General features: G+C 42.0%; 1 protein-coding gene across 44 annotated transcripts in view; it reads left to right on the top strand.

Moving 5' to 3' along the window:
* LOC118370532 (zinc finger protein OZF-like) overlaps positions 1–17971 on the top strand; it is a 126940-nt gene that overhangs the window by 58069 nt on the left and 50900 nt on the right. For 8 of the 44 annotated variants that reach the window (XM_052504304.1, XM_052504335.1, XM_052504330.1 and 5 more), the window contains exon 4: positions 4343–4591. The exons of 24 other annotated variants lie outside the window; for them this stretch is intronic. In XM_052504304.1, the coding sequence (XP_052360264.1) occupies positions 4343–4591 (249 nt within the window). Of the gene's footprint in view, positions 1–4342; positions 4592–11373; positions 15474–17971 lie in introns of those variants that run through there. 12 more of the 44 variants (XM_052504308.1, XM_052504319.1, XM_052504318.1 and 9 more) reach the window with 7 other exon arrangements.

Below are 17971 nucleotides of genomic sequence, written 5' to 3'. Positions count from 1 at the left end.
TGATATCTCAAAGTGCTGTACAGAAACCCAGCCTAAAACCCCAAACAGCAAGCAATGCAGGTGTAGAAGCACGGTGGCTAGGAAAAACTCCCTAGAAAGGCCAAAACCTAGGAAGAAACCTAGAGAGGAACCAGGCTATGTGGGGTGGCCAGTCCACTTCTGGCTGTGCCGGGTGGAGATTATAACAGAACATGGCCAAGATGTTCAAATGTTCATAAATGACCAGCATGGTCGAATAATAGTAAGGCAGAACAGTTGAAACTGGAGCAGCAGCATGGCCAGGTGGACTGGGGACAGCAAGGAGTCATCATGTCAGGTAGTCCTGAGGCATGGTCCTAGGGCTCAGGTCCTCCGAGAGAGAGAGAGAAAGAAAGAGAGAATTAGAGAGAGCACACTTAAATTCACACAGGACACCGAATAGGACAGGAGAAGTACTCCAGATATAACAAACTGACCCTAGCCCCCCGACACAAAACTACTGCAGCATAAATACTGGAGGCTGAGACAGGAGGGGTCAGGAGACACTGTGGCCCCATCCGAGGACACCCCCGGACAGGGCCAAACAGGAAGGATATAACCCCACCCACTTTGCCAAAGCACAGCCCCCACACCACTAGAGGGATATTCCCGTCAGCTAAATTGAACCCCGTTGAACCCCGTCAGCTAAATTGTCATGATCATCAGTGGTTTCAAGTTTCTCTGTACATTTTTGAGGAGATGATCACAGCAATAAATTAATACTTCTGCATTTCCCTCTGTGTTAAACACATAGATTCTCATTGCCAATAGGTTCAGGATAACTCCTGATAGAGTTGATTCTCATTGCCAATAGGTTCAGGATAACTCCTGATAGAGTTGATTCTCATTGCCAATAGGTTCAGGATAACTCCTGATAGAGTTGATTCTCATTGCCAATAGGTTCAGGATAACTCCTGATAGAGTTGATTCTCATTGCCAATAGGTTCAGGATAACTCCTGATAGAGTTGATTCTCATTGCCAATAGGTTCAGGATAACTCCTGATAGAGTTGATTCTCATTGCCAATAGACTCAGGATAACTCCTGATAGAGTTGATTCTCATTGCCAATAGGTTCAGGATAACTCCTGATAGAGTTGATTCTCATTGCCAATAGGTTCAGGATAACTCCTGATAGAGTTGATTCTCATTGCCAATAGACTCAGGATAACTCCTGATAGAGTTGATTCTCATTGCCAATAGGCTCAGGATAACTCCTGATAGAGTTGATTCTCATTGCCAATAGGTTCAGGATAACTCCTGATAGAGTTGATTCTCATTGCCAATAGACTCAGGATAACTCCTGATAGAGTTGATTCTCATTGCCAATAGGTTCAGGATAACTCCTGATAGAGTTGATTCTCATTGCCAATAGGTTCAGGATAACTCCTGATAGAGTTGGGTAGCTGATGGGTCTATTCAGCTCTTAAATAGACAACATGATTAGTCACAGGAACCAGGACTAATAAAGCCAATGCAACTGACTGTTTTACAAACGCTAGGCCTTCCACATGGATGGACATTCATAAAATTCCATTGCAGGCCGATCCTAGGATACACCCCAGTAAGCACAGACCGATGTCTTTTGGATGTCATTTTTTGACTTGGACGGCAGGAGAAATGTTCAAAAGCTCAAAAAAATGTTAGCATTTGAGGATAGAAAGTGTTAAAAATATATATATAATAATGTTTGTGGGATCATTTTGACGGTACGGGTTGCATCATTAAGTACAGCTGTTATTATCAACACAAATCATTTTATTTGTCACATACACATGGTTAGCAGATGTTAATGCGAGTGTAGCAAATGCTTGTGCTTCTAGTTCCGACAATGCAGTGATAACCAACAAGTAATCTAACTAACAATTCCAAAACTACTGTCTTATACACAGTGTAAGGGGATAAGGAACATGTACATAAGGATATATGAATGAGTGATGGTACAGAGCAGCATACAGTAGATGGTATCGAGTACAGTATATACATATGAGATGAGTGTGTAACAAAGTAAACAAAGTGGCATAGTTAAAGTGGCTAGTGATACATGTATTACATAAGGATGCAGTCGATGATGTAGAGTACAGTATATACATATGCATATGAGATGAATAATGTAGGGTAAGTAACATTGTATAAGGTAGCATTGTTTAAAGTGGCTAGTGAATATTTACATCATTTCCCATTATTAAAATGGCTGGAGTTGGGTCAGTGTCAATGACAGTGTGTTGGCAGCAGCCACTCAATGTTAGTGGTGGCTGTTTAACAGTCTGATGGCCTTGAGATAGAAGCTGTTTTTCAGTCTCTCGGTCCCAGCTTTGATGCACCTGTACTGACCTCGCCTTCTGGATGATAGCGGGGTGAACAGGCAGTGGTTCGGTGGTTGATGTCCTTGATGATCTTTATGGCCTTCCTGTAACAACGGGTGGTGTAGGTGTCCTGGAGGGCAGGTAGTTTGCCCCAGGTATGCGTTGTGCAGTCCTCACTACCCTCTGAGAGCCTTTTGAGGGCGGAGCAGTTGCCGTACCAGGCGGTGATACAGCCCGCCAGGATGCTCTCGATTGTGCATCTGTAGAAGTTTGTGAGTGCTTTTGGTGACAAGCCGAATTTCTTCAGCCTCCTGAGGTTGAATAGGCGCTACTGCGCCTTCTTCATGTCAGTGAAGTCAGTGTGAGTGTCAGTGTGAGTGGACCAATTCAACACAAGATTGTTAAATGGAAACAACCTAGCTGGCAATTGTCTGATCTGTTTTCTATGCAAACGTTTTCTAAATGTCGACAGAAAAGTCACTGGACACGTTTTTGGAAACATAGTTAATATTTCACAAGGTTGGAAAGAACTACAGCAGAGTACAGGAAAGAAAAGTTTAGTTCAGTACAGTACCGTATAGTACAGTATAACGTACTGTATTGTACTTTACTCTAATGTTCTCCATTGGGGCTGGGCGATATGGAATAAATATCATACAGCTGTATCTTGAGTTTTCAAACCTCTAGGCGATTCAAGATATGTACATTTAGTTTCTCTATAAATAAGCCTTGTACAATTAAAGGTCAAATACACTGCATTTCTAACAGTCAATAATCTAATGAATTGTGAAGTTGTTATGAACACACCCTTCTGTCTCCAACTGTTTGAAAAGCATGTTAGCCTGTCCACTTTGTTCAGATGTTAAAATCAAGTGGCCAACCTTATTTCTCAGAATGAGAACGAATGGCTAATTCCTCGGAAAGTATTCAGACCCTTTTTCCATATTTTGTTAAGTTAGCCTTATTCAACTTTTTCCTCATCAATCTACACACAGTACCCCATAATGACAAAGGAAACGTTTTTTTTCTTTTTTTGCAAATTTGTAAAATAATAAAAATCATTGTACACTATTTGCTGTGAGACTGTAAATTAAGCTCAGGTGCATCCTGTTTCCACTGATCATCCTTGAGATGTTTCTACAACTTGATTGGAGTCCACCTGAAAGGCACACACCTGTCTATATAAGGTCCCACATTTGATGGTGCATGTCAGAGCAAAAACCAAGTCATGAGGTTGAAGGAATTGTCCGTAGAGCTCCGAGACAGGATTGACTCTTCCTAAACCTTTTAAGGACCTCAGACATGGGTGAAAGTTCACCTTCCAACAGGACAACGATCTTAAGCACACAGCCAAGACGATGCAGGAGTAGCTTTGGGACAAGTCTCTGAATGTCTTTGAGTGGCCCAGCCAGAGCCCGGACTTGAACCAGATCGAACATCCCTGGAGAGACCTGAAAATGGCTGTGCAGTGATGCTCACCATCCAACCTGACAGAGCCTGAGAGGCTTTGCGGAGAAGAATGGGAGAAACTCCCCAAATACAGATGCGCCAAACTTGTAGCATCATACCCTAGAAGACTCCAGGCTGTAATCACTGCCAAAGGTGCTTCAATAAAGTGTTGAGTAAAAGGGTCTGAATAATTATGTTAATGTGATTTTTCATTTGCCAAAAATTCTACATTTTTGCTTTGTCATTATGGGGTATTGTCTGTAGATTGATTGGGGGGGGTGGACACAATTTCATCCTTTTTACAATAAAGCTGTAATGTAACAAAATGTGGAATAAGTCAAGGGGTCTGAATACTTTCTGAATGCACTGTGTGTGAATTTAGGAAATCTACTTTAGGTTTAGTGCATTTACGTTGTGCAGACTAATTTATAGTGTGAACCTTGTGTTTCCTTTGAAATGAATTGAATGGTTTGTTAATGATTGGTCTAATATACCTGATCTAATATAGTTTGAAAATAAAAGTGCCAGAACTTTCAAGACTTTTTGTGTCCATTTCTCTCAATTACTACAGGCCGACTAGAATTAAGTCTGAGGCCGGTAACATCAACAGTGAGGACAAACCCAGCCTGCCACTCTCCTTCCACACTGAGGCCAAACCTACAGTCACTGGGTCCTGATTGTGACAGTGGAGCCCAGTTTGCACTGCAGGGTCCAGAGATGGCATCAGTGAAGCTGGAAGACTGCAGTCAAACACTGGAGCTGAATGTCAACATTAAAGATGAAGAAGAGGAGGAGAAGATTGGGACATCTGTTACTCATGGTAAGAGCAGGAGTAATAGACCGCCATACGTTTTGACCCAGTCTATTAATAGGTTTAATTCTGTAGTTTTGACAACACATATCCCTGAATGACTGGTCTGTCTGGAGTGATCAGAGAGGAGACTAAAGAGGTGAAGTAGACAAACTGCCAGTGTTTTAAAGTTCAATGAAATGAGTGTGTAGTTACTAACCCTTGTGATAGTGAGTGGAGGATGATGAGTCTGAAATGAGTCTGTGTAGTTACTAACCCTTGTGATAGTGAGTGGAGGATGATATGAAATGAGTCTGTGTAGTTACTAACCCTTGTGATAGTGAGTGGAGGATGATATGAAATGAGTCTGTGTAGTTACTAACCCTTGTGATAGTGAGTGGAGGATGATATGAAATGAGTCTGTAGTTACTAACCCTTGTGATAGTGAAGGATGATATGAAATGAGTCTGTGTAGTTACTAACCCTTGTGATAGTGAGTGGAGGATGATATGAAATGAGTCTGTGTAGTTACTAACCCTTGTGATAGTGAGTGGAGGATGATATGAAATGAGTCTGTGTAGTTACTAACCCTTGTGATAGTGAGTGGAGGATGATATGAAATGAGTCTGTGAACCCTTGTGATAGTGAGTGGAGGATGATATGAAATGAGTCTGTGTAGTTACTAACCCTTGTGATAGTGAGTGGAGGATGATATGAAATGAGTCTGTGTAGTTACTAACCCTTGTGATAGTGAGTGGAGGATGATATGAAATGAGTCTGTAGTTACTAACCCTTGTGATAGTGAGTGGAGTTATGAAATGAGTCTGTAGTTACTAACCCTTGTGATAGTGAGTGGAGGATGATATGAAATGAGTCTGTAGTTACTAACCCTTGTGATAGTGAGTGGAGGATGATATGAAATGAGTCTGTGTAGTTACTAACCCTTGTGATAGTGAGTGGAGGATGATATGAAATGAGTCTGTGTAGTTACTAACCCTTGTGATAGTGAGTGGAGGATGATATGAAATGAGTCTGTGTAGTTACTAACCCTTGTGATAGTGAGTGGAGGATGATATGAAATGAGTCTGTGTAGTTACTAACCCTTGTGATAGTGAGTGGAGGATGATATGAAATGAGTCTGTGTAGTTACTAACCCTTGTGATAGTGAGTGGAGGATGATATGAAATGAGTCTGTGTAGTTACTAACCCTTGAAATGAGTGGAGGATGATATGAAATGAGTCTGTAGTTACTAACCCTTGTGATAGTGAGTGGAGGATGATATGAAATGAGTCTGTGTAGTTACTAACCCCTGTGATAGTGAGTGGAGAATGATATGAAATGAGTGTGTAGTTTCTAACCCTTGTGATAGTGAGTGGAGGATGATATGAAATGAGTCTGTGTAGTTACTAACCCTTGTGATAATGAGTGGAGGAATGAGTCTGTGTAGTTTCTAACCCTTGTGATAGTGAGTGGAGGATGATATGAAATGAGTCTGTGTAGTTTCTAACCCTTGTGATAGTGAGTGGAGGATGATATGAAATGAGTCTGTAGTTACTAACCCTTGTGATAGTGAGTGGAGGATGATATGAAATGAGTCTGTAGTTACTAACCCTTGTGATAGTGAGTGGAGGATGATATGAAATGAGTCTGTGTAGTTACTAACCCTTGTGATAGTGAGTGGAGGATGATATGAAATGAGTCTGTGTAGTTACTAACCCTTGTGATAGTGAGTGGAGGATGATATGAAATGAGTCTGTAGTTACTAACCCTTGTGATAGTGAGTGGAGGATGATATGAAATGAGTCTGTAGTTACTAACCCTTGTGATAGTGAGTGGAGGATGATATGAAATGAGTCTGTGTAGTTACTAACCCTTGTGATAGTGAGTGGAGGATGATATGAAATGAGTCTGTGTAGTTACTAACCCTTGTGATAGTGAGTGGAGGATGATATGAAATGAGTCTGTGTAGTTACTAACCCTTGTGATAGTGAGTGGAGGATGATATGAAATGAGTCTGTAGTTACTAACCCTTGTGATAGTGAGTGGAGGATGATATGAAATGAGTCTGTAGTTACTAACCCTTGTGATAGTGAGTGGAGGATGATATGAAATGAGTCTGTGTAGTTACTAACCCTTGTGATAGTGAGTGGAGGATGATATGAAATGAGTCTGTAGTTACTAACCCTTGTGATAGTGAGTGGAGGATGATATGAAATGAGTCTGTAGTTACTAACCCTTGTGATAGTGAGTGGAGGATGATATGAAATGAGTCTGTGTAGTTACTAACCCTTGTGATAGTGAGTGGAGGATGATATGAAATGAGTCTGTGTAGTTACTAACCCTTGTGATAGTGAGTGGAGGATGATATGAAATGAGTCTGTGTAGTTACTAACCCTTGTGATAGTGAGTGGAGGATGATATGAAATGAGTCTGTGTAGTTACTAACCCTTGTGATAGTGAGTGGAGGATGATATGAAATGAGTCTGTAGTTACTAACCCTTGTGATAGTGAGTGGAGGATGATATGACTCATAATTTTCGCCCCCTTTTTGGCTGAGGTTGTTGAATAGCTTTTAAGGCTGACCCAATTTAGTCAATTGGTCGATAGGCTGTTGGTCGACCAATATGTTTTTAGTCGAGCAGTGGCATATATATATATAAATAAATAAAATAAAATGTATGGCACACAAGACACCTGTCAGATTCACACCTGTCTGAGTGGACTAGTCCATTGCCTGTCTGAGTGGACTAGTCCATTGCCTGTCTGAGTGGACTAGTCCATTGCCTGTCTGAGTGGACTAGTCCATTTGCCTGTCTGAGTGGACAAGTCCATTGCCTGTCTGAGTGGACTAGTCCATTGCCTCCCTGTCTGATTGCCTGTCTGAGTGGACTAGTCCATTGCCTGTCTGAGTGGACTAGTCCATTTTTGGTCTGGGTGGACTAGTCCATTGCCTGTCTGGGTGGACTAGTCCATTGCCTGTCTGAGTGGACTAGTCCATTGCCTGTCTGAGTGGACTAGTCCATTGCCTGTCTGAGTGGACTAGTCCATTGCCTGTCTGAGTGGACTAGTCCATTGCCTGTCTGAGTGGACTAGTCCATTGCCTGTCTGAGTGGACTAGTCCATTGCCTGTCTGAGTGGACTAGTCCATTGCCTGTCTGAGTGGACTAGTCCATTGCCTGTCTGAGTGGACTAGTCCATTGCCTGTCTGAGTGGACTAGTCCATTGCCTGTCTGGGTGGACTAGTCCATTGCCTGTCTGGGTGGACTAGTCCATTGCCTGTCTGAGTGGACTAGTCCATTGCCTGTCTGAGTGGACTAGTCCATTGTCTGTCTGAGTGGACTAGTCCATTGTCTGTCTGAGTGGACTAGTCCATTGTCTGTCTGAGTGGACTAGTCCATTGCCTGTCTGGGTGGACTAGTCCATTGTCTGTCTGAGTGGACTAGTCCATTGTCTGTGTGAGTGGACTAGTCCATTGTCTGTCTGAGTGGACTAGTCCATTGTCTGTCTGAGTGGACTAGTCCATTGCCTGTCTGAGTGGACTAGTCCATTGCCTGTCTGAGTGGACTAGTCCATTGCCTGTCTGAGTGGACTAGTCCATTGCCTGTCTGAGTGGACTAGTCCATTGCCTGTGGACTAGTCCATTGCCTGTCTGAGTGGACTAGTCCATTGCCTGTCTGAGTGGACTAGTCCATTGCCTGTCTGAGTGGACTAGTCCATTGCCTGTCTGAGTGGACTAGTCCATTGCCTGTCTGAGTGGACTAGTCCATTGCCTGTCTGAGTGGACTAGTCCATTGCCTGTCTGAGTGGACTAGTCCATTGCCTGTCTGGGACTGTCCATTGGCCTGTCTGGTGACACACAGTATCACCAGTAGTACTTTTACTGTTAATTCACAGAATTTCTAATCTACAATGTTTGTTTAATTATGGTAATGAATTCAATATATTATTATTACAACAGTCTTACTGTTGTCAATGTAAGAGTTTACATTTTGTTTGCAAAGGAACAACCTTGGCTACACTTGTGAGAAAAACGTTTTGGTTTATTTCATTGCATTTACGAGTTGTCAATTTATTCAATTGACAGGAGCGCTCCAAACAATAGACAATCTCGAGTAAGGACACACACCTATGCTACCTGGCCTGATTAAGCATAGAATTAGGGCTATAGGCCACCTGGCCTGATTACGCATAGAAGTAGGCCTAAAGGCTACCTGGCCTGATTAAGCATAGAAGTAGGCCTATAGGCTACTTGACATGATTACATATAGAAGTAGGCCTATAGGCTACCTGGCCTGATTAAGCATAGAAGTAGGCCTATAGGCTACCTGGCCTGATTAAGCATAGAAGTAGGCCTATAGGCTACCTGGCCTGATTAAGCATAGAAGTAGGCCTATAGGCTACCTGGCCTGATTAAGCATAGAAGTAGGCCTATAGGCTACCTGGCCTGATTACGCATAGAAGTAGGCCTATAGGCTACCTGGCCTGATTAAGCATAGAAGTAGGCCTATAGGCTAGCTGGCCTGATTACACATAGAAGTAGGCTTATAGGCTACCTGGCCTGATTACACATAGAAGTAGGCCAAAAGCTACCTGGCCTGATTACATATAGAAGTAGGCCTATAGGCTACTGGCATGATTAAACATAGAAGTAGGCCTATAGGCTACTGGCCTGATTACATATAGAAGTAGGCCTAAAGGCTACCTGGCCTGATTACACATAGAAGTAGGCCTATAGGCTACCTGGCCTGATTACACATAGAAGTAGGCCTATAGGCTACCTGGCCTGATTAAGCATAGAAGTAGGCCTATAGGCTACTTGACATGATTACAAATAGAAGTAGGCCTAAAGGCTACCTGGCCTGATTACACATAGAAGTAGGCCTATAGGCTACCTGGCCTGACGAAGCATAGAAGTAGGCCTATAGGCTACCTGGCCTGATTACGCATAGAAGTAGGCCTACAGGCTACTTGACATGATTACATATAGAAGTAGGCCTATAGGCTACCTGGCCTGATTAAACATAGAAGTAGGCCTACAGGCTACTTGACATGATTACATATAGAAGTAGGCCTATAGGCAACCTGGCCTCTGTGTAAATGTAGGCCTATAAATGTGCCCAGGTAGGGATCTGATAATATTTCTGAATGTCTTAACTCATTGGACAGGAAAAGGCACAACTCTCACTCAATCACTTTTTCAAATTTTAATTAAGCAAGTTTAAAATATTGCCGTTTGAAGGGCATTGAAGACCGAAACGTCAATCTTTTAAACTTGCTTAACAAAACTACGATTTTTTTAAATGGTGAGAGAGTGTTGCACCTTTTCCTGTACAATGATATTGACACATTTTTAGGTTGCACCTCTACTCACATTGCTTGAGCACCTTCAACTTCTTTCCCATTTTGATTGTCTTAACTCACCATCACTGTGGAGTTTCTCAAAGTCATTTTTCTTCACCTCAAACAGCAAGTAAACAAAGTCTGTTTTTACAACCAGTGAGAATGACAATAGTTCCTCAATGTAGACTATTTTACTCATATTTTCAGCTCTCTTCCTTTCGATAATGACTCAGCATGAAAGGGGAAAAATGTCATGCTCTGATGCTCTACCAACTGAGTTATGCTCTGAACATCATAAAATAGGCCTACCTGATTACTTCTCATCCCTTGCGCAAATAGCCTACAGCTGTGTCTGTCTTTCCTGAGCTCACTGGCCAAGGGAACTCTTGAGGGCCCAGAATATTTTATACAATGTTGCAAGTTTGCCAGCACAGGCCAGACCAAATTACTAGTTGGATGCAATGTTTAAAGTTCCTTGCAGTCAGGCCATGCATAGCCAATGTGATTTATAGAATATTTATTTTCATAAGAAATATGTTCTACATGCAGGCTGCAGTGTTTCTATTGTTGGCTTTATGTAGGCTGTTTTTACATATTGACAATATAAGTAACATTTTGAATTGAATAATTTTAATTTAGATATAATTTATTAACCACGTGACATTGATTTGAGATATGAAGACGTTATTTTAAATTAAATGTAAAGGTTCCATGAAAACCATAACTGACACGCAGATCAGTAGAAATGGCAGGATAATCTGCCACTCCAAATGGAGAAATATGTTGACCGTTGGTGTAGCCTGTTATCAGCTACTTCAGGAGGGTAACAGTAGAGTCTGAGAAGGCCAGCAGCAGTGAGGATGAGGAGGGTCGGGAACAGGTCTCTGGCTACTTCAGGTCTCAGCTACTTCAGGAGGGTAACAGTAGAGTCTGAGAAGGCCAGCAGCAGTGAGGATGAGGAGGGTCTCAGGGAGGGTAACAGGTCTCTGGCTACTTCAGGTCTCAGCTACTTCAGGAGGGTAACAGTAGAGTCTGAGAAGGCCAGCAGCAGTGAGGATGAGGAGGGTCGGGAACAGGTCTCTGGCTACTTCAGGTCTCAGCTACTTCAGGAGGGTAACAGTAGAGTCTGAGAAGGCCAGCAGCAGTGAGGATGAGGAGGGTCGGGAACAGGTTGATCTCTGGCTCCCTCTTTAGTAATGTATGTCTTAATTTATTGCCGTGCTTAAAGCATCAGACAAGCTCAGTAGCCTACATATATTTGATTTTATTCAAACAAAGAGTGTGTCTAATATTTGGAAAAATACACGTTTTAAAATGTATACCTATCGATTGGTCGAAAGAACAGACTGTCGATTATTTTTTTTGTCGGCACGGCCCTAATAGCTTTATTCCCTGTATTGTACAGCCTACTGATATGAAGTTATATGTATATCACACCAACTGACTGGTTCTTCTGATGTTGTTCACACAGGAGACCATGTTGAGACATTCTCTACATCCAGAGAGCAACAGCAGGAAAATAACAGAGCTAAGAGGTCTCATCCCTGCCCACATTGTGAGGAGATTTTCCCATTTCTATCAAAACTAAAAATACACCTAAAAATACACACAGGAGAGAATCTGTATTCCTGTACTGACTGTGGGAAGAGTTTAAAAACATCACAGGCTCTGACAGTTCATCAGAGAGTGCACACTGGAGAGAAACCTTACTCCTGCTCTGATTGTGGGGAGCGTTTCTCTCATCAGAGCAACTTAAAAACACACCAACGTATACACACAGGGGAGAAGCCTTACTACTGCTCTGACTGTGGAAAATGTTTCACAACATCAACTGGGCTAAGAGTTCATCAGAGAACACACACAGGAGAGAAGCCTTACTTCTGTTCTGACTGTGGGAGGAGTTTCATAACATCAAGGACTCTGACAGTTCATCAGAAAATGCACACTGGAGAGAAACCTTACTACTGCTCTGATTGTGGGGAGAGTTTCTCTCAACAGAGCAATTTTAAAACACACCAACGTACACACACAGGAGATAAGCCTTACTACTGCTCTGACTGTGGGAAGGGTTTCTCTCAACAGATCCACTTAAAATGTCACCAGCGAATACACACAGGAGAGAAGCCTTACTCCTGCTCTGACTGTGGGAAGGGTTTCTCCCAACAGAGCAACTTAAAATGTCACCAACGCATACATAAGGGAGAGAAGCCTTACTCCTGCTCTGACTGTGGGAAGTGCTTCACAACATCAACTGAGCTAAAAGTTCATCAAAGAGGACACACAGGAGAGAAGCCTTACTCCTGCTCTGACTGTGGGAAGAGTTTCTCCCAACAGGGCAGCTTAAAAATACACCAACGTATACATAAAGGAGAGAAGCCTTACTCCTGCTCTGACTGTGGGAAGTGCTTCACAACATCAACTGAGCTAAAAATTCATCAAAGAAGACACACAGGAGAGAAGCCTTACTCCTGCTCTGACTGTCAGAAGAGTTTCTCCCAATTGGCTACCTTAAAAACACATCAACGTATACATAAAGGCAAGAAGCCTCATCAATTGTCTCAGGCAAGTTAAGATTAGTCACTCCATCGCTTCAGTCTCATCTCGTAAAGGAAGTGGTAACAGGGAATTTGATAACATTAAGACGAACACTCTATTGTAATCCTAATGTTTCTCATTGACAACTGTGCAGAGGGGATGGTGCTGGAGATGAATATTCAATTGAATATGATGTTGAAACATTTAAACATTTTCCTTTTAAGGCAAAAACAAAAGGAGGGTGATTGGTTGGTCGGGGTGGATGGGTCAGCATATAACATGAACGTATTGCAACCCAAAGGTTTCATGTTCGAATCTCATCATAGACAACTTTTGCATTTCAGCTAATAAGCAACTTTGCAACTACACTACATGACCAAAAGTATGTGGACACCTGCACGTCGAACATCTCATTGCAAAATCATGGGCATTAATGTGGACTTGGTCCCCCCCCTCTGCTGCTATAACAGCTTCCACTCTTCTGGGAAGACTTTCCAGTAGATGCTGGAACATTGCTGTGGGGACTTTCTTTCATTCGGCTCGAAGTCAGCGTTCCAATTCATCCCAAAGGTGTTCGATGGGGTTGAGGTCAGGGCTCTGTGCAGGCCAGTCAAGTTCTTCCACACCGATCTCAATAAACCATTTTTGTATGGACCTTGCTTTGTGCATAGGAGCATTGTCATGCTGAAACAGGAAAGGGCCTTCCCCAAACTGTTGCCACAAAGTTGGAAGCACAGAATCGTCAAGAGTGTCATTGTATGCTGTAGCGTTAAGATTTCCCTTCACTGAAACTAAGGGACCAAGCCCGAACCATGAAAAACAGCCCTAGACCATTATACCTCCACCACATATTACATTTGACACTATGCATTGGGGCGGGTATCGTTCGCCTAGCATCCACCACACCCAGATTTGTCCATCAGACTTCCAGATGAGGCGTGATTCATCACTCCAGAAAGTCCAATAGCTTTTTTTAGTCTTGTGTGCAGCCATGGAAACCCCTTTTTTGTGAAGCTCCTGACGAACATTTCTTGTGTTGACGTTGCTTCCAGAGGCAGTTTGGAACTCGGTAGTGAGTGTTGCAACCGAGGACAAATTATTTTTACGCGCTTCAGCACTTGGCGGCCCCGTTCTGTAAGCTTGTGTGGCCTACCACTTCGCGGATGAGCCGTTGTTGCTCCTCGACGTTTCCACTTCACAATAACAGCACTTATAGTTGACCGGGGTAGCTCTAGCAGTGCAGAAATTTGACAAACTGACTTGTTGGAAAGGTGGCATCCTATGACAATGCCACTTTGAAAGTTGCTGAGCTCTTCAGGCCATTCTACTGCCAACATTTGTCTATGGAGATTGCATGGCTGTGTGCTCGATTGTATACAACTGTCAGTAAAGGGTGTGGCAGAAATGGCCGAAACCACTAATTTGAAAGGGTGTCCACATACTTTTGTATATATATATATATATATATCAGCTAAAAAATAAACGTACTCTCACTGTCAAGTGCGTTTATTTTCAGCAAACTTAACATGTGTAAATATTTGTATGAACATAAGATTCAACAACTGAGGCATACACTGAACACGTTCCACAGATGTGACTAACAGAAATGGAACAATGTGTCCCTGAACAAAGGAGGGGGGTCAAAATCAAAAGTAACAGTCAGTATCTGGTGTGGCCCCAGCTGCATTAAGTACTGCAGTGCACCAGATTTACCAGTTCTTGCTGTGAGATGTTACCCTACTCTTCCACCCATGCATCTGCAAGTTCCCGGACAATTCTGGGGGGAATGGCCCTAGCCCTCACCCTCTGATCCAACAGGTCCCATTGAGATCCGGGCTCTTCGCTGGCCATTCCTGTCTTGCAGGAAATCATACGAGCAGTATGGCTGGTGGCATTGTCATGCTGGAGGGTCATGTCAGGATGAGCCTGCAGGAAGGGTACCTCATGAGGGAGGAGGATGTCTTCCCTGTAAAGCACAGCATTGAGATTGCCTGCAATGACAACAAGCTCAGTCCAATGATGCTGTGACACACCGCCCCAGACCATGACGGACACTTAACCAAATCGATCTCACTCGAGAGTACAGGCCTCGGTGTAACGCTCATTCCTTCAACAATAAATGCGAATCCAACCATCACCCCGGTGAGACAAAACCATGACTCGTCAGTGAAGAGCACTTTTTGCCAGTCCTGTCTGCAAAGGTTGGTTTGTGCCCATAGGCGACGTTGTTGCCGAGGATGTCTGGTGAGGACCTGCCTTTACAACAGGCCTACAAGCCCTCAGTCCAGCCTCTCTCAGCCTATTTGGGACAGTCTGAGCACTGATGGAGGGATTGTGCGTTCCTGGTGTAACTCGAGCAGTTGTTGTTGCCATCCTGTACCGCAGGTGTGATATTCGGATGTACCGATCCTGTGCAGGTGTTGTTACACATGGTCTGCCACTGCGAGGACGATCAGCTGTCCGTCCTGTCTCCCTGTAGCGTCTCACAGTACGGACATTGCAATTTATTGCCCTGGCCACATCTGCAGTCCAATGAAGATCTGTGAAGTTATTTGGATTTTTACGAATTATATTTGAAAGACAGGGTCCTGAAAAAGGGATGTTTCTTTTTTTGCTGAGTTTATATAGTGTACTCAGCATGTTAATTAACGTTAACATCAAATTGGAATAAGTAAAATATCATACGTATTGCATATTTGTAACATATTGTAATTCGTAAAATACTTATACATCCTACAAATCATATTATATTGTACGACTCATATTACATTCGTAGGCCAATGTCATGTAACATAATATACTGGTGTCATACTAAAGTGAGCGGTATGGATTTTTGTAAGATATAATACGTTTTGATCTGACACCAAGTTGTCCCTCAGGGCTTTGACCGTTGCTGCATCTGTGGATCGCTCTGGATGGGAGTCTGTCAGATAACTAATGTGATGTAGATGTCGAGCGGCTTCACTGCAAATAGATCGTATGTTTTAAATATTCAACAATGATAATAAAATAAAAAGCTATTCCTCTGCAGGAAGAGATGGTGTGATGATGATCATTTCTGTGGGAATGAGTTAGTAGATACAACATGTATCAGATAGAGATGGTGTGATGATCAGTTTTCTGTGGGAATGAGTTAGTAGACAACATGTATCAGATAGAGATGGTGTGATGATCAGTTTTCTGTGGGAATGAGTTAGTAGACAACATGTATCAGATAGAGATGGTGTGATGATCAGTTTTCTGTGGGAATGAGTTAGTAGACAACATGTATCAGATAGAGATGGTGTGATGATCAGTTTTCTGTGGGAATGAGTTAGTAGACAACAGGTATCAGATAGAGATGGTGTGATGATCAGTTCTCTGTGGTAATAAGCTGGTAGACACAACATGTACAAAGAGATGGTGTGATGATCAGTTCTCTGTGGGAATGAGCTGGTAGAAACATGTTGATAGAGATGGTTGATGATGTTCTCTGTGGGAATGAGTTAGTAGACAACATGTATCAGATAGAGATGGTGTGATGATCAGTTCTCTGTGGGAATGAGTTAGTAGACAACATGCATCAGATAGAGATGGTGTGATGATCAGTTTTCAACATTAGTTTGGGTGGGTTCTTTTTTTACTACAAATGACTTTTGTTTAATGATACACAGGCTATGAAATGACTACGTGTTTATTACATTGTCTTATAAAACTAGATTGATTACTTTAGTAGTCATTGATACATTTATTTGGGTAATTGATCTATGACAAATAAACATTCTACATTAATTTGTGCTGGTTTAACCTTTTGTATTTTCTATATAGTTAAACCCAAAAAACTATGTTTTTGTTTAATTCATGGTATTCAAAATATCTATCTAGTCAAAACATGTCACTACACCTTTACACATCACCATTGGGACAAGCCAATTTGCTACAATGCATACAAATTAATGTTTTGCAGTGTAAAGGACTTAAATGTTTCTCATTAAATTACAGTTAAATAAAACAAAAAACAAATAGTCATTTTTAAAGTGTTTTATATGGTACCAAAGTCCAGGGACAGCATTACCACCACGATCCAATAATGACCCAGTTACTATTGGGGGAATGGAACCAGAGAGGAAGCTTGTGTTACCTTTCTCACACCACTACAGTATTCATTTCAACAGACCTTTTCCACGACCCAAAAAACTAAAGTACTTCAATATATACTTAAAATATGTTTGTTACTGGTACCTGCTACATTCAGACACTTGTGGGAGTCCTAGAGAAAAATGTGTTTGTTCGTGAGTCAGCTGTTAGAGCTCAATATATACCAAAGACTATATAGAGGGTCAGACTGTTGTAATGCCCAGTTGATTATGTAAATAGTCTTGTAGAACTCTGGCATTGATGGTTAATTTCAGGGTGAGTCATTGATATGAATGTTCAGAGTCAAAGAGCTGTGAACTCCCCTGTGATGGCCCACATCTACCACAACATTTCCTCAACAGAAGTTGATCCCAGACTTCTATTTAGGACTGGGTTACTATTCAGAGTTGAGAAATTACACACTCCAAACGTACAGTCACTGGGTCCTGATTGTGACAGTGGAGCCCAGTTTGCACTGCAGGATCTAGAGATGGCATCAGTGAAGCTGGAAGACTGCAGTCAAACACTGGAGCTGAATGTCAACATTAAAGATGAAGAAGAGGAGGAGAAGATGGGGACATCTGTTTCTCATGGTAAGAACAGGTTCTATCTAACTATAAATTATCTTGATAAATTAGACCTCCATAAATTATCACCCAGTCTTTTGTTAGGTTGAATTCTGTAATTCTGACATCCAATTCTCTTCAATGCTTTTGAATGAGGAAAATGTGGAATTGACCCTGACAGTTGATAACCCTTTGCGATAATGAGTGGGGGATGATATAGCTAACACTTTTCAAAGGGAAATTGGTATTGAAGTTTCTGAATCTGAGAGATTAAGATCAGTAAAACATATTTACCTGTATTTAGCACCTTTTTAAAAAACTAAAGTACTTCAATATATACTTAAAATATGTTTGTTACTGGTACCTGCTACATTCAGACACTTGTGGGAGTCCTAGAGAAAAATGTGTTTGTTCGTGAGTCTCAGCTTGTAGGCCGAATTTTTCGGACGATACAGACAGAAGTTGGTGTCTCCTGGTCTGACAAACAACACCGCAGCTCTGCCACGGAAAGACATCAGCGGATGCGGTGGACTGAGACGCAGCCCATGCAAAAATACATCTAATTCTCAAATAGAAGAATTTTGATGGGGATTTCCTTATTATTATGCTCACCAAGTGTTGGCTAGCTAACTGCAGAGGCATAACTGTAGCTAGCTAACGTTAGCAAACGTACTTAACTACATTTAGCTAGGTAGCAAACGTTAGCTGGCGATAATATTAGGCCTAACAACTAGGCCAGCTAGCTAACAAGTTATAGCACATTGTACAGAGTAAACTTTCCATGTAGTATATTGAGTTTGTTTTTGTATTAGCTAGCTAGTTTTCTAACATTGATTAGCTACTGTCGCTAGC

Source organism: Oncorhynchus keta, unplaced genomic scaffold (genome assembly GCF_023373465.1).
Source record: "Oncorhynchus keta strain PuntledgeMale-10-30-2019 unplaced genomic scaffold, Oket_V2 Un_contig_18996_pilon_pilon, whole genome shotgun sequence".
Lineage (NCBI taxonomy): Eukaryota > Metazoa > Chordata > Actinopteri > Salmoniformes > Salmonidae > Oncorhynchus > Oncorhynchus keta.
This window is presented reverse-complemented; position numbering and strand designations above follow the sequence as displayed.